Source organism: Ochotona princeps, chromosome 14 (genome assembly GCF_030435755.1).
Source record: "Ochotona princeps isolate mOchPri1 chromosome 14, mOchPri1.hap1, whole genome shotgun sequence".
NCBI classification, from domain to species: domain Eukaryota; kingdom Metazoa; phylum Chordata; class Mammalia; order Lagomorpha; family Ochotonidae; genus Ochotona; species Ochotona princeps.
In genome coordinates, this window is record NC_080845.1 from 52,508,812 (window position 1) to 52,534,393 (window position 25,582).

Genomic DNA, 25,582 nt, shown 5'->3' on the forward strand with positions numbered 1-25,582 from the left:
TTATATTCCAGGGCGGATGGTGCTTCAATCAGATTTTTAACTAAGGCAGAATTTCTGTTGTGTCTGACCTGTTGATGTCCCCTTTTGTCTTGCAGAGGATCAGATTCCCAGGGGCTTCCCTACCATTGACATGGGCCCACAGTTGAAGGTGGTAGAGCGTACACGCACCGCCACCATGCTTTGTGCCGCCAGTGGCAATCCGGATCCAGAAATCACCTGGTTTAAAGATTTCTTACCGGTCGACACAAGCAACAACAATGGTCGTATTAAGCAGCTACGATCAGGTAGGGTCTTGTTTCATTTCCACTAACTCTTAGAGAATTTTGTTTAATCTTTCTCTCTAATTTTTTTTACTTAATATTTTATTTATTTATTTATTTTAGGTATTGATTTTTTCTCCCTCTTTTCTCTCTCTGTTATTTAATGTGTTGTCCCTGTCTGTGATGTCATAGTCTGTTTCCTTCCCCTCTTTGAACGTTGCAGCTTCTGTTTAATCCACATCGCTCACTGCTGTGACTGTATTGTCAAAGATATTTTAATTTACTGCTTTTCTGCAGTATTTGATGGATCCATTTTCTCCTCTTTCTTTCTCTTTCTCTGTTTTCTTTTGAGACAAATTTATTTCAACATTGGACTTCATTCAAAACTTGCAAGGAGTTCCAATGGTTATATCCGTTTAAAAAAAACCAAAATGTTCATATTAAACACTAAAATGATTCCATTTTGTTAAAGTGTATTTTCTGCTATCTTTTCTACATTTGCGCTCATCAGAGTATGAAAGTTTAGTAAGTTTGGGCACATCTGCTTTCTTTTCACTAAAACATAAAACACAGAAGTGTTATCTCACGAGTAACCAGTTGTGTTTTTCAAGAAGTCCTTCACAAAGTCACCAATGAAAGGAGGGGGGTGCTTATTAATCCTCTTACAATACCATGGTGAGTGAACATTTTCCACACACTAGCCACAGTAGTGTGCGCCCACACTGAAGGCTTTGAACCCTCTGATGACTGGATCCACAGAAGTCTGCTTTGGGTGTAGACTCCAACTTTTGCTCTGCTCTTTTCCTCTGCCCTTCTCTCCCTTCCTCCCCCCTTCCCAAGTTTATTCCTTTGCTCTTTTTAGATGAAAAGTAGAGATAATTCGAGATATCGTAAGTTGTAGAGTCTGTCCCTAGGTAATTTCGTAGGGACATGTACTAATAAGCTGTTTGTTTTGACTTTGGTCGTAATATTGCTATAGAATTCTAAGTCGTTGAACTGCCTGTCTTCCCAGAATTCTCAGCCTTTGACCTGTCCTGTGATGTGAAAGCGTCTTGTTAACTGCCTTTTTGCTTGTTGTCAGCAGATCTGTGTAGATGAGCATTCTGTTTCTGTAAATAAAGAATTAAGTATTCACATGTAACATAGATAATTTAGTATATAAAGCTTTAACTCTGAAAAATTTGTACCAAATTATAAGGAATATAATAATATTTTTATGCTGTCTTTCTTCTCTCCGTATTTAAATCTCCAGAATCTATTGGTAAGTGCTTAGTTCTGAAGCGCACTTCACCCCCACTAATTTCCATATTCAGAATATGATTATTATTATTACTATTATTATTAATAAAATGCATGGCATGCATTTTACTAACTGTCAGTGTAGACACCAGATTTCTGTAGTGGCGCACACGTACACCTCCACAGAATGTTATCATAAGAACACTGTAATAGAAAAATAAAATAGTACACAAATTCTAGCACACGAATGTAGCATAGAAAGTCAACAGTGTTTATTTCTAATTATTGCTTAGTATTTCCTTTAACAGTATATATATATGCATATCTATATATATACTTAAATAGATTAGCCAGTATTTTCCTAAACGATGTCTTTACAAAGTACTGTGTAGTTCTTATTCATGAAAAGGTGTGAGGCTTATGCTATCATGCTAACCTTATGTGACCCCAGACCTAAGAACTCAGTTGCTTCTCTGAGGAAGGCAATGCTGCCTATTGTGGTCCTTGCCCTCTGTGCTATAATACGACTTGCTTTTATGATCTGATAATACGATCTAATATATTCCTGTTTTGCCAGTATAGTAATTCAAGTTTCTTTTAAGACCTTATTGAATTCTGTAAATCTAATTTAATTCTTCTCCCCAGCCCTAGCCTCCTTCTTCTCGTACTAATGCTTCTTCTTTCTAATCTTATTTGCATTCATATTATCCACCCAGGTGGTACACCAATAAGAGGTAAGAGTGCTGAACTAACGTTCACAGAATGATCTTACTCATTCTTTCTGTCCTTTCATCCCTCTCATCTTTGTCCCGTTTTCAAAATCATTCCAATGATGTCCATCGACTTGACTTTTTTTTTTTTTCCTTTGTACTGTTTGGTTATGATCGGTGACTCTCATATTGTGGACTTTCCTTTCCTTTTTCTTTTCCTCTTTGTTTTGTTCATTTCTTTCTTTACAAAAATAATTATTTCAGTTGTGATATGCTTCAAAGAAAGCATATCCAGGTCTTTGGACCCAGACCAGTCACAGCGTACCATCTGTCCCTCTTTTTTTTTTCTTTTCTTCTTCTTCCTTTTTCCTTTTTCTCTTTTTGTTTTTTCTTCTTTTTCCTTTTTTTTTGTCCGACTGGAGAAAAAAAAAGATCATTTTTTTTCTTCCTTAGCTGTTCTTGTTCCGGACCAAAGCCGAGGTGGTCCGGAGAACAGTGGCAGACATGCACGGGACAGCCTGGACCAACTGCTTTTTTTGTCTTTATCTTTCAAAAGGTTTTTGCTTTTATTCTTCAGTGCTTTTTTTTTCTCTTACTTGTCTTAAAAGTCAAAGAATGACTCCCCTTTCCACCTGATCCCACTCGCCTGCGGTCTGACAGCAATGCTTTTTTCCCCCATTTCTTTTTTTCTTGGATTACTCGTCTCGGGATTTGGGGATCTTCTGTCCTCCGGCTATCGAAACGAAAGGTGCTCACTATTCTTGGTGGTATGTGGTATTGCTGGTTTTTCATCCTTTGACTCAATGTTCGTTGCTTTTGTAAATCTTCTTTTGTATTTTTCTTGGGGTTTTGTGACACCGCACTGCTAATCCCACTGGTGGATTTGGTTGGGTGTCTTAGGGGATCCAACCTGAGGTCCTCATGCAGTGGTTGATTGACTCTTCCTGGCTGACATAGGCCATGCTTTTGAACTTTTTTAAAGCTTCTAATTCAACTGCTCTTTGTTTTTCAGCAAATGTAACAAATGATTGTAAGTCGTGGCAAACTGTCTTTCTTTTCTTAAAAGTCTGCATGTCTTAAGGGAATTTTGCTTCTTACCGTAATATTTTGATAATTGCTAATGACTAATTTTCATTTTTCCACTTTGTGCAGCCTTTTTGTACTCGCTGCGTATTTTTGGCTTTCTACTGGAGAAGACTTTCTTGAAAACCCAGCGTGGCTTTTTTTGAATGTGATCTATCTTTTGCGCCACTTTTGATACCAAAATGGAACAAAACAAAATGAAAAAAAAATTAATCTTTTGTTTTATTTAAAAGCCATACTTCCTTGAAGCAGTCTCACCCATCTTCATTTTATTAGTCTAGGAGATAAGAGTGTTAATTATGACTAAAAATATTGCTTGGGAAAAGATATTGTTTTCTTATGCTAGCATTGCTGATGTAAAAATAAATAATCTCTATATGTTTTTCTCATCGCATCATTTTCTGTCTGTGCACCTTAGCAAGAGGTTGAATCGACGTTGAGCGGACCTTCGCTTTACAGGGCTTTTCATATTGTTAAGAGGCTTTGCTTTCTGAACTGTAAAAGCCTTCTCTGACCATCTCTCTGGCAATATATTTTATATCCATACAGGAGCCCTTCAGATCGAACAGAGTGAAGAATCTGACCAAGGAAAATATGAGTGTGTTGCCACCAACAGCGCGGGCACTCGTTATTCTGCCCCTGCCAATTTATATGTCAGAGGTAGGAATGTCATAGCCCTGCCATCACTTCCTCATTCAGGCTCAGGGGGAGTTGAGACACCCGCAGGGTCCATGTTATGTCCGTGATTTAAAAATGATGATTTCATGAGAGCTATGGTAGCTGAACCAGTGAATAAGAATAGAATTTACATATTTAAATACACTGTTTTAAACGAAAGAAAACACTTGACACTATAATCTAACCAGAGGCTGAAGTTTGTAAGTATATTTGCATTTTCACATTTTGGTTTCTCTTTTACTGCATTGTTTGAACTATGCCTGCATTTGTTGGAAAGTTACCTCTTTCTTCCTTACTCTGCTGTTCTCTTCTGTTCTCTTACCAAACCCTGAAATAAGTGCTCGGTGTGCTACTAATCAGTTTTCTGTACAACTCCAGGCATTGATGTGTCCGTGTCTTTATGACCACTGCTACCGAGCTGTTAGGATAAAGTCACTGTTTAAAAACAGGAGGCTAAATGCAGTTAGCACAGATGTATTTTCTTGCATCTTTTGATATTTTCTTCGTTTCATAATATACTGTCACATATATGTATGTAAACACATACGCATATAGTTATATAGTTTAAATATGCATGCACATATTTGCATACATTGAAGTTATTAAATTACTGAAATGATCTTGATTGCCATAGAACACAGACTGTATTTATAAAAATAATATTAGTTGTCCATGGATCAATGAACTATGAGGATGCATTTATGTTTTCTCTTAAAATAATAGAATTGAATACATTCTGAGTCTATGAATGGCAGCACCTTTCATTTCTACTAGAGAGAAGTGCTTCCTCCTGCGTGCAGTTCTTAAAGCCAGATCCTGTAGCGTTTTGTCCACTGAAAACAGGATAATTCCTGCTTTTCTTGTCTGTGAATAACCACAAAAGATGGAGGTGGGGGTGGAATAGATAAAATAGCATGAGGACTTTTCGTGACAATAGGATGGGCTTCCCTTAAGAAAATATCTAGCTTGATTTTGAAATTTTTGTTAGAAGTAACTGTTTCCCTGGGGATGATTTTTTTCCTGTCCTGTCTTTTTCGATGGAGTCTGGGTGGGTGCGGGGAGAGTGACCAATGTCATTTCTTTCTTAAATTCTTTGCAAGCCCGTGGATCCCATTTCTCACAATGGTGACCTCCTTGGCTGCATGAGGCATGTGGACGTTCCTCCATGGAAAATTTCAAAATGATGCTAGCTATTGTTTCTAATACCGCGTTAGTCTCTGAGGTATTGTTAACGTTACAAGTGAGATAGGAAGACAAATGAGAGCAAATACGATGTTCAAGTAGCAGTTGAAAGCCTTGATATGGCCTTTTTACTCTCTCTGTGTTTCCCTTGTTTTTCTCCTTTCCTCATTTCATTGTGTTCTGCATCAAACCCCCTACATCCCTCAGAGCTGCGAGAAGGTTGGTGTGTTTTTTACTTTTTACCCACCTTACAAAACTATTAATTAAACCAATAACAAAGAATACAAATGAAATGAATGTAGCTGCATTGTGGTCTTCTTTTGGTTAATGGTATGTTTTAGCAGAGAATGCTCTGGCCATGGCTTCCGGTGCTTGCTGGTGTTGTCTAGTCGTGGTGCATGATGGGAGAGAATGTAGCCGGGTGCATGGTAACTGGTAATACTTAACTCTCTAAGGCCCAGTGAACTTGATCAGTGTTCCTGCTTTCCTCTTGCTCTACTCTTCCCATCTCCCACTCCACCCTTCCCACTCCTTTAATTCCTGTCTTATAAAAGATGCCTGCTGCCCATAGAATGATTTTTTATAATTGTTCCCCTAATCCCAAGCATGAAGACTAAACTCTCCTCCATTTTTCTCAACATGTTCTTTGACACCTCAGAGTCTACACTGGCTCCTGCTTGCTTTGTGTAACCTCTGTGAATTGGCTGCAGGAGGCATGCTTAGCTCTCTCTCTCTCCTTCTCCTATAACTGTCATTCTCCCATGAGGCCATTGCAGCAAGCCCTCTCAATTCAACGGAGGTTTATCTGAATCTTCAGTGCAGCCCAAATGTTTGCAGATAGAATTACTTACTTATCTTCTTCTTAAGGTTATGAAGTTGTGTGACTTTTAGTCTATGATTTTTAAATCAGTTGATCATCTATATTGAATGTTTGCTTCTAAAAGATGACCCTGTTGATCTGAAATTCTCATGGTTTAATGTTTTCACAATAAAAGCCAAGATGAATCCCACTGATTTCTGACCCTTTCCTTGTACCATAACCAAGACATGTGTATGTAAACACACATAAGCCTGCAGTTTTTCTGAAGCAGGAACACTGAACTGTAATCGCTTGGTAATTTCTTCTGTGTTACTTTGTCTTAATATGATCTCTTCTCTGAATGTCATGTCTACTGTGTGTTTCCGAATGGATGGCCTTCAGTTTGAATGTGGTCGTAAAGAGCCTCATACTAGATTGTTGTCGTTTATGTTGTTTTACTCTAGATGTGAACCTAATGGAATCCTGAGTGTGCAGTACCCAGCTCCCTTCAAAATTTGCATTTCTTTCTTGCGTTAAGCTACTCCACTTAGTCTAAAATATCCCAGCTTCCAACCCTGCAATCCTCTAAACTTGTCTCAAGCACTATACTTTACTTCCCCCCTTTGTGCTTAGTTCTATGCCCTCGTTATCCCTTCGGATGCTGTTGTCTTAGATTCCAGCCGTGGTCCCATAATCCTTAGCACGGGCCTTGAGATTCCATCTTGCGCATGCTTCGCATGACCCAATCCAGTTTCTCTGTTGGTGTTTGGTTGTTTCTTCCTCAATGACTGTAAATCGGTATATGTGTATGTTTCTGTATTTGTTCCACTGTTAGTGTGAGCTCTTGAGGCTGCATCCACTCTGAACCTGAAAGCAAATAAATTGCTCTTTCAGTACATTCTGGTTGATGCTTCTGAGGACTGGGATGCAATCAAGTGGTTGTCACACATACGTTCACATCAACTGGAAGTGCACAGCACTGAAGTTGGTTTTGATACTTGACTTAAACAGACTGATGACTTTCCATGCATATATATGCATGCATGGAATCATTGCTATAAGCATACATGTATATGTTTTTGTGTTTATCTTCTGCATGATGTTTGTGTATTGTTGGTTCGTAGATTGATTTTTTTGTGTGTGTGGGGCCCTTATAGGTCTGAATCAACTCTTGTATGAATGTGTTTAAGATGCCAGTGACTAAACTAAATAATTTCTTCTGTGTATACACACTCCATACTTGTATGGTCTGTATTATCCACAGATTTTCTTCATGTTTTGTTTTTGGAAATTCTGCAGTATGTTTCAGTTGTTTAACTGTGTCTGTACAGTGCATGTCATGTGTTTCATAAGCTCAGTTTTCTTGGCTTGTATATGTTATTATCTTTTTTGTGTTTTGTTATAGTTCGCCGTGTTCCACCAAGATTTTCTATCCCACCCACTAATCATGAAATCATGCCAGGTGGAAGTGTTAATATCACCTGCGTGGCTGTGGGGTCACCTATGCCTTATGTGAAGTGGATGTTGGGGGCAGAAGATCTGACACCTGAAGATGATATGCCAATAGGACGAAATGTCTTAGAACTGAATGATGTAAGACAGTCAGCAAATTACACCTGTGTTGCTATGTCGACCCTGGGTGTCATTGAAGCAATAGCACAGATCACTGTCAAAGGTATGCTCTAGGGAACTGGGTGTATTCACGCCACTTGATTAATGACATAGCATGTCTATCCTCAGAATTCTAAAATAAATAAGTTCATCATTTTGTGTTTTCAATGAACATAGCTTAATCATATATCTATGGTACTATTTTTTCTCTCTCTTTTTGTTTCAACTAAGTTACAAAACAAGTAGTACATGAAGCATCTGTTTAACACAACCACTTACATGTAACAGTTGTCATTATCTACTCACCCTTGATTAATGTATCTCCATTTTGTGTCTGGGTCGTCTTGAAAATCTTAAGACAAATTTGCACTTCTGTCGACTGCTATGAATATCTAAGAACAAAGTCATTCCAGTGAATGGGGGAGGAGCAGAGCAGAGTCCCCAGGAGCAAGACAAGGTTAAGGGGGAGGTTAAGCAGAATGGGATCCTCAAGTGAGAAGGGAGGGAAGGAGTGGAACACTGAAGGGGAGGATGTGATCACTATGGGACCAGGAGGGCTGTGGGGGTGGGATCATCAGGAGTGGCACAGAGGGAGGGGGAGATGGAGGGAATTCTAAAAGGGAAGGAGGAATGAGGTGGGGACGAAATGGAAAACAAAAACAAAAAGAATAAGAGCACTTTCTGAGTCAGAACATCACCACATCTAATAGAACTGTTTCCTGGCATCATATAACGAAGACCTGCTCACATTTTGCTTGCTGAGTCACAAGTATCTTTTCCAGTTTTTCAAATCAGAGAGAGAGAAAAAAAAAACACACAGACAACAACAAATATCCATACATTCCTTTCCTCGAAAATAGGCAGATTTTATTTGGAGGAGAAAAAAACGTAGAAATGGCATCAGTGTAGATCAGTATCAGGAAGATGAAGAAAAGGCTATCATTAAAGTTTTTTTTTTTTTTAAGTAGGAGTAGATGTAAAAGCTGACTTTGGCATATACATACCCTCCATTTGTAAGTAATTCCATCTCCCTTACTTTCTTGCTGTTATATGCATTTTGAAAACCTAAGGGTCAAATCTGTGTGGTTAAGTTTGTGAAGTGTCACAGAGTTTAAGCAGATAATCCCCTTTCTTATAGTCCAAGAAAGAAATGCCACTTCACTGCTATTGTTTATAGGGAAAGCATTAAATGGGCAGACCATTAACCATTAAATACGTGTCTAGGCACTGGTCTTTCTTTAAAAGCACTGGCATTCTAAGTAGGAATATTTGTCAAAATATTTCACAAGAAAGCAGGACTGGGCTGTAGCCAAACAGGATCAGAAATCCTAGACATGACTAACTGGTATGGAAGGACTAATGCTAACTGGATTCTTTTAGTTCAAAATCTTCAGAGTAACATAAAAAAAATTGAGTGTTTCTTTTTTAAATGCATGAAATCCCTGAAAATAAAGTAAAACAAAGTAAAATAGAGTTGAGAAAAAATTGGCTAGTGATAAATGCCCAAATATGTGCTGGGCCCTGCCCTGAAAACTGAAAATGCAAGTACCTACCATTCCATTCAATAATGCTGTCTTTCAGTTTGCTTAGCTGAATACCTGACAAGCACTGTGTTTGATAAAAATGTACTACATAAGCACACAACAAAGTATTAAATATATTAAGTGAATATTTTTAAATAAATAAGCATGCAAAGATGTAGGAATACCAGTATTTGTAAATATCAGGAAAACTTTGTGAATTAAGTCATCCTGAAGGCATTGTAAAATTTTCTAGAAGTATTGAAAAATAAACGCAGATTATTCTCTTTAATGCAGGAGGTGTGATCTTAAGAATAAGCAGCACATAATATAAAACCAGTAATGGCGGCTGGCACTGTGGAATAGAGTCAAGCTGACACCTGTAGTGCTGGCTGCGGCTCTCCTTTAGATCCAGCTCCTTGCTAGTGTGCCTGGGAGAACAACAGAGGATGGCTCAACTGCTAGCGCCCCTGTACCCACATGGGAAACCTGGAAGAACTGCCTGGTTTCTGGCTTAAGCCTGGCCAGATCCGAGGCTTTGCATATCATTAGGGGTATGAACCAGCATATTCCAGAGCTCTTTCTTTCTCTCTCACTAACTCTGTCTTCCAAAAAAATAAATAAATAAATAAATCTATTAAAGGAAAATAATGTCACCCAAGAACAAAAATACATGTTGTCCATAGTTAATTTAAAAGTGTCATATTGTATATCCTTAAAATAATAAGCGTATTTTTATCCATGTACTCCAGAAGAAAGCCTACACAGTGTTGTAATTGTGATTTATCCAAACTAACAATGTCAGCTAAATATCAGTAAACACAACTTTAATTAGCAGAGTTTATATTTGCCTTGACATGCAGGGGAAATCTGGATCACCCATTGCCTTGAAAAATGTCAGGCTAGAATATTTGAACAAATGCCTTTTAATTATTTTCAGTAAATTCCCTTGGCCAAATATTATCATTATATAGTTCTTAGAGAAATATGCAAATATTGAAATACTCTTGTTTTCATAATAACCATTTCAGTTTTAAATATTTGAAGGTTAGCTGAAGGCCCTCAAGAATTCAAAAGCAGGGATCCTGTTCACCTTCTTAGCTTTGTTTTCCTGGGGCATGCTATTTCCTTATCCTTCCCACCTTAAAAGCAAATAAAATGTAAGGATGCAGCTTAAAGGCAATAAATAAATGAAAAGAAAAAGAACAGATAGAGGAGAGTGAGGAGATTGGAGAATGGATTCTAGCTCTTTCATTTAAGTAAGAAATATACGTTTTGCTGTTGAAAAGCTGTCATTCTGTGGTTGTAATGAGATGGAAACAGGGATAACAAAGGGACCCACTGAGTGAGTGCTACCTACTGGATATTCTCTGCAAAGTCAGCCAATATGCTATTATTCCTGCCTTTTGGAACTTGTCCAAAGGGAGGCACTCAAACATGAAGGTGTGAAGTTAGAAGGTATGTATTGTTTATTAGTAACATTTTGAATTGTTTTCTTTGGGTGTAAGGAAATCATTGATATTCTTAAACAGATCAGCTGATATACCTGTAAGTCAGGTAGTTAGAATCAGCTATTTCTGACATTGAGTGTAGGATTTTTCATATGATTGCAATAAAATACTTTATAACTGACATGTACATGTGATTTAATTTAGTTCCATCAGTGTTTTTGCACATTAAGAAAAAACTGGTTTGAAGTTATCAATATTTGTCAACTAAAATTTATGGTTAGATTATTAAAAATTTTTAGCAACATTACCTTTACCATGGGAGAACATGACTGTTCTAGCTATTTAATTGTACTTCAGTGTGTTCCTAATTTTGTTCTTACCAATGTCTATTGGTTTTTGGTTAAGTTAGTTATTTTTTGAAAGAAGCATCGAATCTGCCAAATTTTCTGTGATAATGTTATTAGCTGCAACTAGTTTTGGTTTTCTTGAGAATGCCTGCTTATATTGTAAAAGCATGGCTAGATTAACTCATAAATCTTCACAACACACCACAATGAAATACTGCTACCCAACCATGGGATACAACCTGAGTAAGGCCGTTTTTCTGATTTTTCACCTGAGAAAATTTAAACTGAGGTTAAGGAATCCATTCAGGTTGGCTCAGTAAGTGGCGGATTTGAATATGACACTTAAAGTATATTACCAGAACTTTCTAGTGCAGTGAAATTTATGTCTCCAGTGTATGTTTTACTGTAGTATTTGACAACTGTCTTTGATATAGTTCCATTTAATTTAATCTCCAATAGCAGATTATCAGTTGTAACATCAGAGGTGATGTGTGATTTTCATACTTTTTTTCTGCCGCAGCCTTACCCAAACCTCCAGGAACGCCTGTAGTGACCGAGAGCACAGCTACAAGCATCACACTGACATGGGACTCTGGGAACCCCGAGCCAGTCTCTTATTACATCATTCAGCATAAACCTAAAAATTCTGAGGAACCTTACAAGGAAATTGATGGGGTGGCCACCACACGTTACAGTGTGGCTGGGTTGAGTCCCTACTCGGATTATGAATTCAGGGTTGTTGCTGTGAATAACATTGGGCGCGGACCTCCCAGTGAGCCTGTATTAACACAAACCTCAGAGCAAGCACCGTCCAGTGCCCCACGGGATGTCCAGGCACGCATGTTGAGTTCGACCACCATTTTGGTACAGTGGAAAGAACCTGAGGAGCCAAATGGTCAGATCCAAGGATACAGAGTCTATTACACCATGGATCCCACTCAACATGTCAACAACTGGATGAAACACAATGTAGCTGACAGCCAAATCACCACTATTGGCAACCTGGTGCCCCAGAAAACGTATTCTGTCAAAGTCCTGGCTTTTACCTCAATTGGAGATGGTCCTCTCTCAAGTGACATACAGGTCATCACTCAGACAGGAGGTAAGTTAGCTTCAAGATGGGAGTGTTGAACTGGAGTGATGAGTTTTGTTATTCAGCAGTGAAATGAGCAGACAAAAACGATAAAGGTAGCATGGGTTTTCATTTTGAGCTGTAAGTTTTCAGAATGAAGCGTTGTGTAAGATATCTATCAGAGAGGTAGCATGCAAGAACAAATGAAACATTAACCAATTTTCAACAGGGGAATGCATTTTGTAGCTTTTTAGTAATCTGTGCAAAAGACTTCATTGCTTAGGGTGGGTGTATTCCTACTTCTCATACCATTTTGAGAAAAGAAAAACCATGGTGGAAAAACCATGGTTTTTTTGTTTTTGTTTTTGTTTTTTTTGCACTCATGACTTAGCTAATCTGCTAATATTTAATTTTTATAGGATTTCATGATTTAAGAATAAAGTTACAAGTAATGCTTTGTCAGTCTTAAATATTTGAATGGATTTTATTTCCTAGAAAATTAGTTGCTAAAAATAAATACATTGTAAATCTCTTTGATTTGTATTTCCCTTTGGTATCCTCAGTGGACAACAAGACCATTGGTTCCTGACTCATGTGTTTTCCTAGGTGCTAGAGCAGAAACCAAACATCTTTATGAAGAAAAGCTTAATCTTCTAGTGCTTTTATTTTCACAAAAGTGTGTCAAACTCCTTTTGTCTTTGATCCAAAGACATCAGTTTCACCTTAGCTGGGAATATGAAGTAGAAGGTATTTTCTGTAGTTATTCTCGAGCATCTCAGCATTATTTGTTTGCCTATTTGTACTGGAAGTTCTTCAACTTGAATCAGAGTGTCAGAGCATCATATCACTGGCTTGTTTTGACTCTACCTAAAACCTGTAGTATTGGCATCAGTATCTATATCCATAGATGTAACTCATGGCTAATCCCAGCAATAAATTAATGAATTTCTTCAAGTGTCAGAGCTAGATGCCATATCCATTTAAATTTCTATGCATCTGTTTTTCATTGCACCACTGACTCTGTGTGTGTGTGTGTGTGTGTGTGTGTGTGTGTTTCTGTATCATGGCTGTATGAATGCTCTCATTCTGTACACGGACTTAATTGTCTTCATTGCTTGGAAAGCTCAGGGAATATTTACAGTTCACTTGCCTTTATTTCATTTTCATACTATTATTTGGTTCTCCCTGGACTGTTTGTGGATTTACTAATTCTTCTGCGGTATTCTATGAATGCTAACTATAAAAATATATATTGCAACACAGTCGTACTATAAAACACATATATATCTTTCCTATTTGGCATCTCCAGTTCTCGTTACTTATTTGATTTGTTAATGTAAATAAAAACACTTTTGAATACTTTTGCCATGAAACCGTCTCATTGGGAAATGCAGAAATCTGTAAAACTTGTTCCATTTTTTCTTGACTAAAAGCATTTTCAAACGTTAGGAGACTTTTTTGAGTGATAATATCCTAGCAGCATCTCAATCATGGAAGGATGATGAGAAAGTTTGAGTTTCTTAATTTTTCACTGGTAATGCCTTTTAAAGCCTTCATCTTAGAAAAGCATGATCAGTGTCTGAACAAGCTACTATTGTAACGTTAGGTTACATCTTTCGGAACTCCACATTTCTCATCCTTAATACTAACCAAATAGCCATGTTACAGAGTTAATTGGTTATTTTTTTCCTTCTAACAAAGTCCTGCATAAATAGTTGTTTAAGTAAGTTTATAAGTTCCAAAGCATCGAAACACATGTTAATGCTTAACAAATCTGATAAAACCAAAACAGGAACTAACAAGTGTCAGATACTATGCTATGAGCTGTTATTAATTCTCACAATTTAAGTGGGTAAGCTGGGCATTATTCCAGTTGCTATTTGTACATTTATATTCAAACAGAAAAGTGGAAAGATTTAAGATTTCGTCTTGGAGCATGAAGTTAGTAAATGAAAAATCAAAATTTAAATGCAAGGGCACTGAATACTTGCAGCTACTATTACCTTTAGGATTAATTTGATATGACAGTTTAATGCTTTTGGAAAGAGAGAAAACACAGTGTGTCATTTGTTTATATGTTTATTTAATGATTATTATAATTTTCTTCTGAAGTATTTAGGCTAGTTTTTGTAGTGTCCCAATATAAAACCACGTTAAAATATTTAGATATAAAAAACAAAATTAATCTGAAAAATTGAAAAAAATAAATGCTTCATAAAGTATTATCATACTAAACAAAGTTAGGGGCAGAGAATGAATAAGGGTAGTGTTACTGCCTTCATGAAATCACACCCATAGGTCACATAAAATAAGTACTTTATGTTAATAAGAATTCAAAGAAAACTCTAATCTCTCAACCTAAATATAAAAATATATGTTTTGTCTATTTATTTTCTACTGATGAGAAATTCCGGCTAAGGAAATATTACCCAAATCTAAATTCAGCTAGCACATGTAAATCCTTAAAAAATCAAGAGAATTCTGGATTTTATCATATTTATTCATAAAATGCAGAATAGAATAGCCTTGAGGGAAGGACTGTGGCCACTTGGATCTACATTTCTAGTACTGAGCACAGAACTTATGCAGTTGATGCTTGAGAAGTATTAATGAGGAATATAAAGAAGTGGCCAAAGAGGTGCCCAGGAGAGGCAGTAGGGTACACTTAGGTGAGTGGGTTTGTATCATGACTTTAACACTTTCTGACTACAGATTTTGGTCTGGCCATAATTATGATTTGGTTCATAATTTTATCAAATATTCAGTGTTCCTTTCTGATGTGTGTTTGTAGTATTTTAAAATTCAGGCTTTTGTAACATGTCCTCTTACTCTTGTGGTAATAATAGCCAAGCACTTTATGAATTATAAAATATTTTATAAACAATTTATCAAACCAAATAGAAATGTCCTGATTCATTTTATGGCAGAATTCTCACACAGGTTTCCAGGATTTATGAGATTTTAGGGAATAAGATGTATTGGGAATAAGATAGATGTATGTAAACAAATATTCAAATGTATGTAGATTTATTTCATTAACATGAATAATAATGTGTGAATATTAAAATATTAATGGTAGACACCAATGCCTTCAGTCACAATTTACTGAAAAATATAGAGGTAGTACTTAAATAAATAGAACTTATTGTGATTTCCTGTACTACCAGTTGACATAATGTAACCCTGAACCGTAACTCTGGTGGTCATATTATTGTGGACAGGTGAATTTATCTGATTCCGGAATGTATTAGCATAGTTATTTTCATTTCTGATTCTTTTTGCCTGAAGATATATCCAAGAATCTTTCTTAATAGTTGCAATTTTCATGCCCATTGATTGGAAGATATATAATGACATAATGCCTTATGCCTACCAACATCAATAGGCTAAGAAAATCCCAGAGTGATTGGGTGTATTCTATAAGCTTAATTAACCAAAGCCATTTGATTTTGGTGGACACCTGCCAAATACAATGAAGTTAGTTCTGATATAATTAATGTTGAGCTGTACCTTTTTACTTATTGCTGACTCATTGCTAGTCAGAGTCTTAAGCCATTGTGAAATATTCTGTAAAGAGTTTATACAGAATTTAAATTGTGAATTTACTGCAATTTGACCTCTGTATGTATTTAACTATCTTTTAGGTATATATACAGAGAAAGGTATATTTTAATGTCTTTGAGTATGAAATGCTGATTTCATTTAATTATCTTTAACTTCCATGACATTCATCTTTTTGTTTAAAATAATAGTGTTTGATAATATGGTGAAAACCATCATCTTAGGTAATATCCAAGATGAGTCACACAGAGTGATAGCAATAGTACTTTTATGTAAATTTATATTTCTCGCAATACAGAAAGTTAAAATGTAACCTGTTCTACAGTTAATCAAAAGAATATTTTTCATTGACTATGAAAGTTGGTGCCATTTCCTGTATTAAGTAAACTGTCGATAGTTTTGAATATACAAAGAGTGGTTAAGATGTCCATTTCTAGAAATGTAGGTTTATTTTTCAAATTTTGCCATAACCCTTGCAAATTCTGTTATTATAATCGCTTGCGAATAGTTTAAGTTGAAGATGGAAGTATATTTGAAATGACATCTTTTAATTCTTTCTATTGTCAATGACTTTTAAAAGTACCCTCATATTTATATTGTGTTACACATACTCCATTGTTGGAAAACATATTTAGAAAGCAAAAAGGCATATTATCATAAGTGTAATTATAATAAGAATATAAATTAACTATATTTTTAAATGGATAATTGAAACTGATAATGAGATTTAACAGCATATATCTGTAACATGATACAGCACTATAAATATTGATTGACAATCATGTTAGCTAGAGTCATTCTGAAACTTAAATTCTAATTTTGTTTCTGATATTGCTTTAAAAGCCTTTTGGAAGTTGCTTTAGAACGTCTTTCTGCCTTCTAAATTAATGCCCTCTAATTTAGTGGATTGTTGAAGAAAGTGTAATGATTTATATGAATATGCTTTTCACCAAATGGGACTTTGAAAGATGAAGAATTATATGCATTTACCATATATATATGTATGTATGTATATAACAGAATGCTCTATGTATTACATGAGAAACTTACCATCTAATTGTCTAGTCAGCACCTGTTTTGGAAATGAACAACAAAACAGAGCACCCTGAGACTTTGACTTGCTTATTTAAATCAACAGTAGGAGCAAGAAATTCTTAAAAGTCCCAAGAATCATTAGAAAATCAAACGAAGCTGTGCTGCTAAAGAAAAATGAGGCTCTGGTTTGAATGTTGCCTAGTTGTTTGCCATAGCTAAAACTAGGCTGTGCTAAAATGGGAAGCATGGAGCTTCCTGCTGGTCCCCCATGTGGGTAGCAGGGAGGCACACACTTGAGCTGTGTCCCAGTATGTTTGTTACCAGGAATGGGAAGCAGAGCAGGACTCCTACTCAGAATTCGTATTAACTATAATGTGATTTGAAGTCATCCCATATGAGTGCTGGTTTGGTTCGTTTCCCTACTGTACAATTTCCTATCCAGCTCCATGCTTATGGTCTTGGAAAGCAGCCAAGGATGGTGGCCCAAAACCTTAGGATCCTGCACCCAGGTGGGAGACTCAGAAGAGGTTTCTGGATTCAGATCAACTCAGCTCTGGCAGTTGCGGCCACCTGGGGAGTGCAATAGTGGTTGGAAGATCGCTTTGTCTCCCATTCTCTGTTCAGATCTACCTTTCCAATAAAAAATAGATCTTTTTAAAATAAATTCACCCTAAGTGATACTATAACTTCTACGCCAAATGTCTGGCCTAATGCTTCTACCTTTTGACAAAATTGTTTAGAATTTTGATTTGACTAGATTCATCAGAAGTTAGCACAGATGTTCTTTCCCAGACTCATGTGAATTGAGAGGATGAAATGAACTGAACTAGAGAAAAATAAATGACTGTACATGGATGTGTGTGTGTGTGTGCTATTTTTAGGTTAACAAACCCTTTCATCGTATTAATAATAGAATCCAATCTTAATTCTCCTATCTGTCTGATCATTCTCAGGTTCTAGTATAATGCCTGCCAATGCTTATTTCCTTTTTCAAAAGTAATGGGTTTTTCATTTGCTTTGTGTTTTTTTTTTTTGTTCTCCTGTTTCTCTTTCTTTTGTTCCTTGATCTTTTGTATTCTTTGGTCTTTGCCTCTCCACTTAAATGAATATGCTAGTCACTGCACATGATAGGAATTGAAGGGGAAAGAGAATACATTGTTAGAAAAAAAAAACCTGGAGGCAACAAATAAAATTTCAAGGTCTGTTATGAGAGAGAGAGAGAGAGAGAGAGAGAGAGAGAGAGAGAAGAGAGAGAATATATGAAAGCAAATACAATGTGAAGCATTGATTACTTGTGGATTTAAGCATCAATCCAGAAATGCATACTGTCATTTTAATGTCCACTCCTACCCCCCGCCACCCAGGCCAACACACAAAGTTGACAAACCAGGCAAAAGGACGAAGTGACCATTAGGGATATTAGAATTCATTTTAGGAAAGAGGCTTTATTTTAGCCATAATACAGATAGATGTCTATAAAAAACATACTTTTTAATTTTCCAACATCCGCTTTTCCTGTGAAATTGATGCCTCCACAATTACTTAAGTTAGCTGAAAATTACATTTTTAGTATGTCTTTCAGATTTCTTATCACGAATTTCTAAAAAAAAACACTTTCATATGTTCTTCTGCCCTTTGGTATAATTATTACTACTATTTTAACTTGATAAATATGACATACAGTAGGGACATGCTATACTATCAAGGGCAGTGTTCAAGTATTTAACACCAGCAAGGCATGGACACCTGCCAGTCAGATTAGACACTGGCCTGGAACACTGTAAGATCAGACTAAACACTTTGAATACATCAGTCTTGTGTGAATGGATAGATGACAGCTGGTGGAGTTAGTTGTGAGTCAGTTTAGGTTATTAAGCCTGATCCGCGAAACAGCATTGAGAGTAAAGTGTTTTAAAAGAGACTTTCCAGTCTTTACATTTGGTAGACAGCTGTTAACTTTCCTGTTTCATGGTTTATGTGACTAACATGATATATTCATGTTAAGTTATTTTGTTTCTGATAGTAAGAATATTCTGTAAGCTTGTTAATTTGCATAGTGTTTTCACTCCATGCCACTAGGGACAAAATTATATTTGCATCGGGTCTACTGCTTTAGATAATTTAAGGTAATGTAGATATTGCAAGTAATTATTTGTAAATTATAGAGGCTTTCTTCCATTTGTTTCTCTTGACAAAATGAAGGCTGTTTAGAAAGGAAAGATAAGTGATTTCGTTTTTGTTCATTCTAGAAGAGATTTTATAATTTTGCATATTACATCTAGTGATAGAAAGTTCTTATTCAGCTACAAATTTATTTTGTACTTGTTACAGTTAAGGCAATATTCCAAGTGTCTTACATATGTCATCACATTTACTATGAATAACAGTATTATGAAATAAATAATGTTCTATCCTTAAAATTGAACCCAGAGACTAGTAAATTTTGTACTTATTTCCCAATATATGTCATATAGATGTTAAACTACTCAAGAACAAGGGTGATGTTTAAGACATTATTCTTGCCTCCGTGCATATGGGAAAATGGGCTGTGCACAGAACTTAACTTGAACAAAATATGGGACTTTGTTTTTGGCTGATTTGCTTTTTCATTAAGCAGGTACACATGAGCTCATATTCATAACTGTTCATGGTGTGATGGGTTCATTTCTTTCCCTCCTGTTTTTAGTACCAGGGCAGCCATTAAACTTCAAGGCGGAACCTGAGTCTGAAACAAGCATTTTGCTGTCTTGGACAGCTCCACGTTCTGATACCATTGCCAGCTATGAACTTGTGTACAAAGATGGGGAGCATGGAGAGGAGGTAAGACGACTTCTCAGTTTCAAAATCATCCTTTGGCTTACGATGCCACTTTACTTCTATGTACTCACACATTTCTGTAGAACACCTTGCCAGGGAAGATCAACTCATAAGAAGAGGCTTTGAACCAAAAAGCTCCAGATTTCTCCCGATGGAAAGTTTGGAGAAAACCAATTATTTCTCCTATTTGAATATCAGAAGCATCTTTTTTAATGTTCCCTGTTGCTTCTAGGATCAGGTTTCTAGGCTTTATAGTGTTGAATGTTAAAAGAATATTAGAAGAATGCATATCCCAGGAGCCTCCTTTATCTTTTCTTCATTGAAATACTTAAGTTACTGGGGAAGAACAAGCTAAATCAGCTGTATCTGCTGATTAAGATCCTTGGTTAAATGAGTTGTTCAGCTTGCTTTCAGAGAAAGATGTCCTGTGACAAATGTTTGGTTCTTTTTGCATGCGAAAAATTATTTGATATGATTGTGACTAAATATAAAGTTGAATATCCTTTGAAAGTGAACTGGCAGTAGATTTAGAATGCATGAAAATTACTGAGAGCTACTAAAACAAGTATCAGTATAATGAACACTTATGAGAGGTGTTGAAGGGAATACACGTGCATTTATCCTTGTAAGAGTGAGATGAGTTAGCCTCTCTTTCAAATTCATTTTACATATAATTAAATGGAAGCACACACCAAAAAAAAAAAAAAAAAGCTAAATAGTTTGCCCAAGGCTTCATAATATTTATCTTGAGATCTGTGATTTAAATTTTGGTTGGCAGATTCCAGAACCTGTATTTTTAACTGTTAGTTTCTGCTGCCTTCTGTGTGCCTTGTGAAAAATACTGTAAGAATTGATAGTAAGTAGCGTCAAGCATTTCAAAATGGAAATATCTCTTGGTAGTGAACATGTTTTCTTTAGAATTATAGAAACTGATTGAGAATAGTAGGACAAAAGAGTTAGAAAAACTGTATTTCAAAAGTCTGTCTACAAAGTCATTTTATTGTATATCTGTATCCTTGACCTAAAAATTATCTCCAGAATGCACAACAGTTCTTAAGTTCTAATAGGGCATATCTTTTTTGAGAATTTTCACATGAAATGAACAATTATCAATTACCCATATTACATGGTTTTTACTGCTATAATAAGTTAGCATGTTATTGTAAACTAGTGTTTTATTAGATCTGTTTGAATTGAGCAGAATTTCTAAAGATCAAAATTTCACTAGAATGCTTTTAGACCGAAGGAATGCAACCTGTGTATACTAAGTACACACAAACCACATAATTGAAAAAAAGCTGTGCCATTGCAGTTCTCATGTAATAACTTGAGCTATTGCTGCTTTTCCTAAAGCATAAATCAACATTAAATTATTTTAAGTCTTCATAGCAAACTATACTAAAAAATGTAGAGAGTGGAAAGAGATGGCAGTCTGTTGGGAACGGTATGGGCATGAGCAGGTTGGCCCTCCCAGTGGGCTTTATAGTTGCTTTCTTTGGAGACACTTTTTGATTGGTGTATGCACAGTTTCTGAAAGTTTTTGTGTGTGCAAGCCAAAACACCCTACAGATGCTTCCTCTAATTTTATATTTGAATTTCCCTTGACTGATTTTGTGGAAATATCAAGTACTGTTTGTATTAAAATTCTTAAGTGTATGCCATTATTAGATTACATGTGTCTTTATATTTCAGTATTTACTACAGGGTAACATACAAGATTGATTATCGATAGAAAGCTATATTGTGGTTAAAGTGAAAAGTCACGAAGTGAGCATTAGAAGCAGTCACTTACAGAAAGTTTATTTTAGAATGCCCTTGCCTTGTTAAATGCTATAGAAAATTCATTATTTTTTTAGTTGTGGATTCTGTCTTCACAAAGAAGCACTGAGAAAGACTTAGAATAATTGCAAATCAGTCTTAGTAATGATACTGTTTTGTTCATATTATCCTCCCTTCATCAGTGACTTACATTTGATTTTTGTTCCATCTGGAATTGGCTGGCAAAGCAACATCCCCCATACTCTATAACTTCAGTTGTTGTTGCGACTGCTGGTAGTAATTTGTCTTATGTTCTGTATGATTTCAAATAGCCATGGTAGATGAGCTACATGTATAACCAATCGATTTGGGAAATTTGAGCATATTCTGCTGTCAAGAACAGGAGTCAGTTTCTGCTGTGACCCATGTCATGGCAAAAACACATGTGTTTAAGCCTCCGTGTCTCCATGTTAGCTGAAGCTTTTGAGTAACTATATAAAAATGGGAAAGCCCTCCAGCTTGACTTACTCCAGTTATCATATCTCTTGTAGAAAATTGCCTTTCAAACTCTTGTAATTTCATCATATAAATCCCTTAGTAGAGTCCTTGAAACACTCAATAGATTCTTTTTTTTAAATCATTTTGATGACTTTATACTCCTGATAACAGAAATCTAATGGTACAGACACCGTGGTTTTAAAAAATGCTTGTATGAACCCTAACGAAGATTACCACCTTCTCTCATTACTCATAGCAACGAATTACCATTGAGCCAGGAACATCTTATAGGCTGCAAGGTCTGAAACCAAACAACTTGTACTACTTCCGTCTGTCTGCTCGTTCCCCTCAAGGCCTGGGTGCTTCTACAGCTGAAATATCAGCTAGGACCATGCAGTCAAGTAGGTGTCTCTCTTTGCTTTCTGACTTTCTGCCTCCCCCAACCTCCAACCTTCAGTTACTAGGAAATGTTGCTGGCTTCTATCCCCACCAACAAACACAACTGCTCAGATAATAAGCAGAAATTTCTACGCTTCTTAATATCTAAACTGGGAAATTAGAGGGCAACCATGATCTATGGTGTTTTCAATCTTAGTTCAAGTAATAGAGCCTAAATGGAGTGTAAGTTGAAAGGCTTATGGAGAACTTAGTAGACATTCACAAGTGAAATAAGAGGGTTAGATCGCACCCCATTTGAATGATAAGAATGCAAAGCAAAATTCAAGTTAAGCACTGCAAATTACAGGAAGGTTTAGCAAGCTAAAGAGGTAGGAAAAATAAAACATTGAGCTTTTTAAAAGATATGCTTTAATTTTGCTGACGTCATTATTTCACCGGTTCTCCCTCAAAGAAGAGCTCTGCTGTTGTAACTGCTTTGTTACTAGCCCTGCAGATATTCCCTGTGGCAATTTGGACCCTTCATAGAAAAACTTACCTGGATAATTTAGGATTAGTGGAATAGTCACTAGCACGTATGCAATCATAAATGTTATTTTGTTGTCTCAGGTACAGTGTTTGCCTTTGGACTGCTACCCTTAATCAAAGTTTCATTCACCAAAATGTGCTTCTGCTATGCCCAGGGCCCCTTTTTTTTGCAAAAACTATTATATAGAGATTTTTTATTAGACATTTATGACCAGTGATTCTATGAATTGTTCTTTATTAGCTGGTGTTTACAATTAGCCTGTAAACAAATTTAGATTGAAGAGTTTTCTGCAGTTTTTTAAGAGTTTTTTTTTGTGTGTGTGATACATTACCTCAGCTTGTTGACATAATATACAGAAAAAATGTATAATATAAACTCGGTGATTTTTGTTAGGAGGCTGTTGTGTTAGCCGCATAATTAGAGCTATCAGCATACATGAAAATTTACATTTTAAAAATATCAATTGTCTTCCATATAAGTAGTTCTTTCTTCATTTCACTTCATATAAAAAATTGAAATTCTTTCGTTTCTGCTGACAAAATTTATACTCTAGCATCATAATTAAAAACAGATTCTTCATATGAAAAATGTTAGTATTCTGTTATTCCATTTGTGATTATAGCTTATGCCTTAAAACTCCCTTTTATTTAAAATGGAATTATGAGAATAAATGCAGGCTTTATGTCTGCTTTGAATTCCACATAGGCTAATAAATACCATTATGGAAGATGATTTCTTAAAAGTCAGCATTTAATTAATATTATATTTCAAATTTCGCCTTTTATTGCATTTAGACATAGATAGGAAATAGACTTTTTATGACCACATCAAAAGCTTTTCTATACTTCATTTCCAAAAAGGGAAAGTTTCAAATAGTGTTGCATGTGTTCTCAGAGAATAGGAGATCTGAAGGTAGCAGTTGACTGAACATGAAATCAGCATGGTAAAAAGAACTCCAAACAAGTCCTTGCTGGTACATAAACAATTCAATTTGTTATGAATAACAATAATGCATATAAAATCATTTTATAATTTGGGATGTAAGAACCTCTAGTCAAAATCAATAAAAATAATACTGTAGTGATTTTGCAAATCTTATTCTGAATTTTCAAGGCTTCCCTAAAAGGATTTCTTTTTTGTCAGCTTTTCATTTTGACTTCCTTTAATGGTGAACCCAAGGAATGTAAATTTAAAAAGATCAGTATGTTCTGAACAAATGGCTACAGCTGGAAATCCATAAAATTAAGACACAAATTTTTATGAAACCCCAAACTGCAGGTTCAAATAGGAAAATTAAAATGGCTTTCATTCCTTCCATCCTATTTAATATCTTAATTGTGCATTTGTGTATTTATGTGTTTGTATTTGTTTCTTATCTCAGTTGTTCTCTTTTTAGGAACATAGAATATCTTTATAAACAATATATAACAATAACTGTGTTGGTTTCATTTATCTTACAAATAACCGTGTGCTTTGTTTGATGGGAAGTAATTGCTTAGAAAGTGATCAGTTTACTTTAGAATGGGCAGTGAGAAACTTTGCCAGTTAATGTTTATATAAAGCCGACTTTGTATGTACAAAATGAATGAAATTTTGCACATAAGTAATATCTTTTCTGAATGGGACTTGGGTTTTCTTTTAAACAGTTCTTTTTAATGGCTGTGTTATTGACATTCTGTAAGAGATAGATGATCATTATTAATTTTACCAAAATTTGCTGGTGGGATTTAATTCTTCACTAGCAATGGTGTCTCAAGAAGAGTTATAATAGAAAGCTGAAAGCTGACGTAGGGTAAGTACAAGTTACAGTCAGAATCAACAAGCCTGACATTCCCCTCGGGTAGGTAAATCTTGGACTGTGCATCCTCATCCTTTAATGATTCTGCATGCTCACCGTGCTTGGGCTGGGATCAATGGTAGCAGAACACTTTTCATTAAAACTGGTCAGGCAGACTCATTGTCTTTTTCATGTAGACTGAACCCTTTTATGTTTGTTGGATTTTGTTTTTATTTTGATCTGGTAGAAAGGCATCTAGCAAATGAGTCCTGTGGGTGAGTGGTGCTCTTTGTAGAATGTAGAAGTGAAGGCTTGGAATGACATTGGTGAAGAGTCATCAGATTACCAAGTTTCAAAAAAAAAAATAATAACTATTTGAAGCTTTTTTTGAAACTGCACAGTTTAGATGTAATGGGAAATACAGAGGTGTTGGTTTAGGAGAAGAATTTAAATTTGCAGGTAGGTGATTTTATTTGAGGCTCTATTTTCTCAAGGTTTCATGTTCACATGTTCCCCCCATCCATTATTTAACATTATGTTGGCCATTTATTCATTTTTTGTTAATTCATATTACTAAGCCAAGGTACATAAAATTGTGTCCTTAAAAATTTAAATTTCAAAGCCTTATTTTCATTTTGTTGCCCTTATTGTTCGTTTATTTATTTTTTGCCTTTTCTTTTATCATTTTTGTTTCCAACCACTCCTGTCCTTTCACTCAAATCCTCCTTAAACTCACTACCAAAATAAGAGCCGTCAGCTCCTCCGCAAGACATTAGTTGCACCAGCCCAAGTTCCACTAGTATTTTGGTAAGTTGGAAACCTCCACCAGTGGAAAAACAGAATGGCATTATCACCGAATACACGATCAAGTATACTGCCGTGGACGGGGAAGATGACAAGCCTCATGAGATTTTGGGAATTCCTTCAGACACTACCAGATACCTTTTGGAACAGCTGGAAAAATGGACTGAGTACCGGATCACTGTGACGGCCCACACAGATGTCGGCCCTGGCCCTGAGAGCATGTCCGTGTTGGTTCGGACCGATGAAGATGGTATGTTGCCTCCACTACGTCAGTTTGCACCCTCTGACACAACCTTGGTCTGCTGTCTTTTGATAGGCTAACAGTAATTAATTTTTCTCTGCTCATTTTTTTTTTTACCCAACATTGCTGTTCTTCAGTATTTTTTTTTACCAAAGACCTGTCTTTACTGCAACGTGGACATTTTAAACTTATTTATTTATTTATTCTCAATGCA

At 35.9% G+C, this 25,582-nt stretch overlaps 1 protein-coding gene across 17 annotated transcripts in view; it reads left to right on the forward strand.

Moving 5' to 3' along the window:
* The window catches only part of PTPRD (protein tyrosine phosphatase receptor type D), a 1,483,320-nt gene that overhangs the window by 1,294,955 nt on the left and 162,783 nt on the right, over positions 1 to 25,582 (forward strand). For 13 of the 17 annotated variants that reach the window (XM_058672196.1, XM_058672195.1, XM_058672202.1 and 10 more), the window contains 7 exons: positions 96 to 284; positions 3,842 to 3,952; positions 7,357 to 7,626; positions 11,401 to 11,982; positions 19,235 to 19,368; positions 21,878 to 22,022; positions 25,072 to 25,377. In XM_058672196.1, the coding sequence (XP_058528179.1) occupies positions 96 to 284; positions 3,842 to 3,952; positions 7,357 to 7,626; positions 11,401 to 11,982; positions 19,235 to 19,368; positions 21,878 to 22,022; positions 25,072 to 25,377 (1,737 nt within the window). The remainder of the gene's footprint in view (positions 1 to 95; positions 285 to 3,841; positions 3,953 to 7,356; positions 7,627 to 11,400; positions 11,983 to 19,234; positions 19,369 to 21,877; positions 22,023 to 25,071; positions 25,378 to 25,582) is intronic. The other 4 variants (XM_058672206.1, XM_058672208.1, XM_058672207.1 and 1 more) reach the window with 1 other exon arrangement.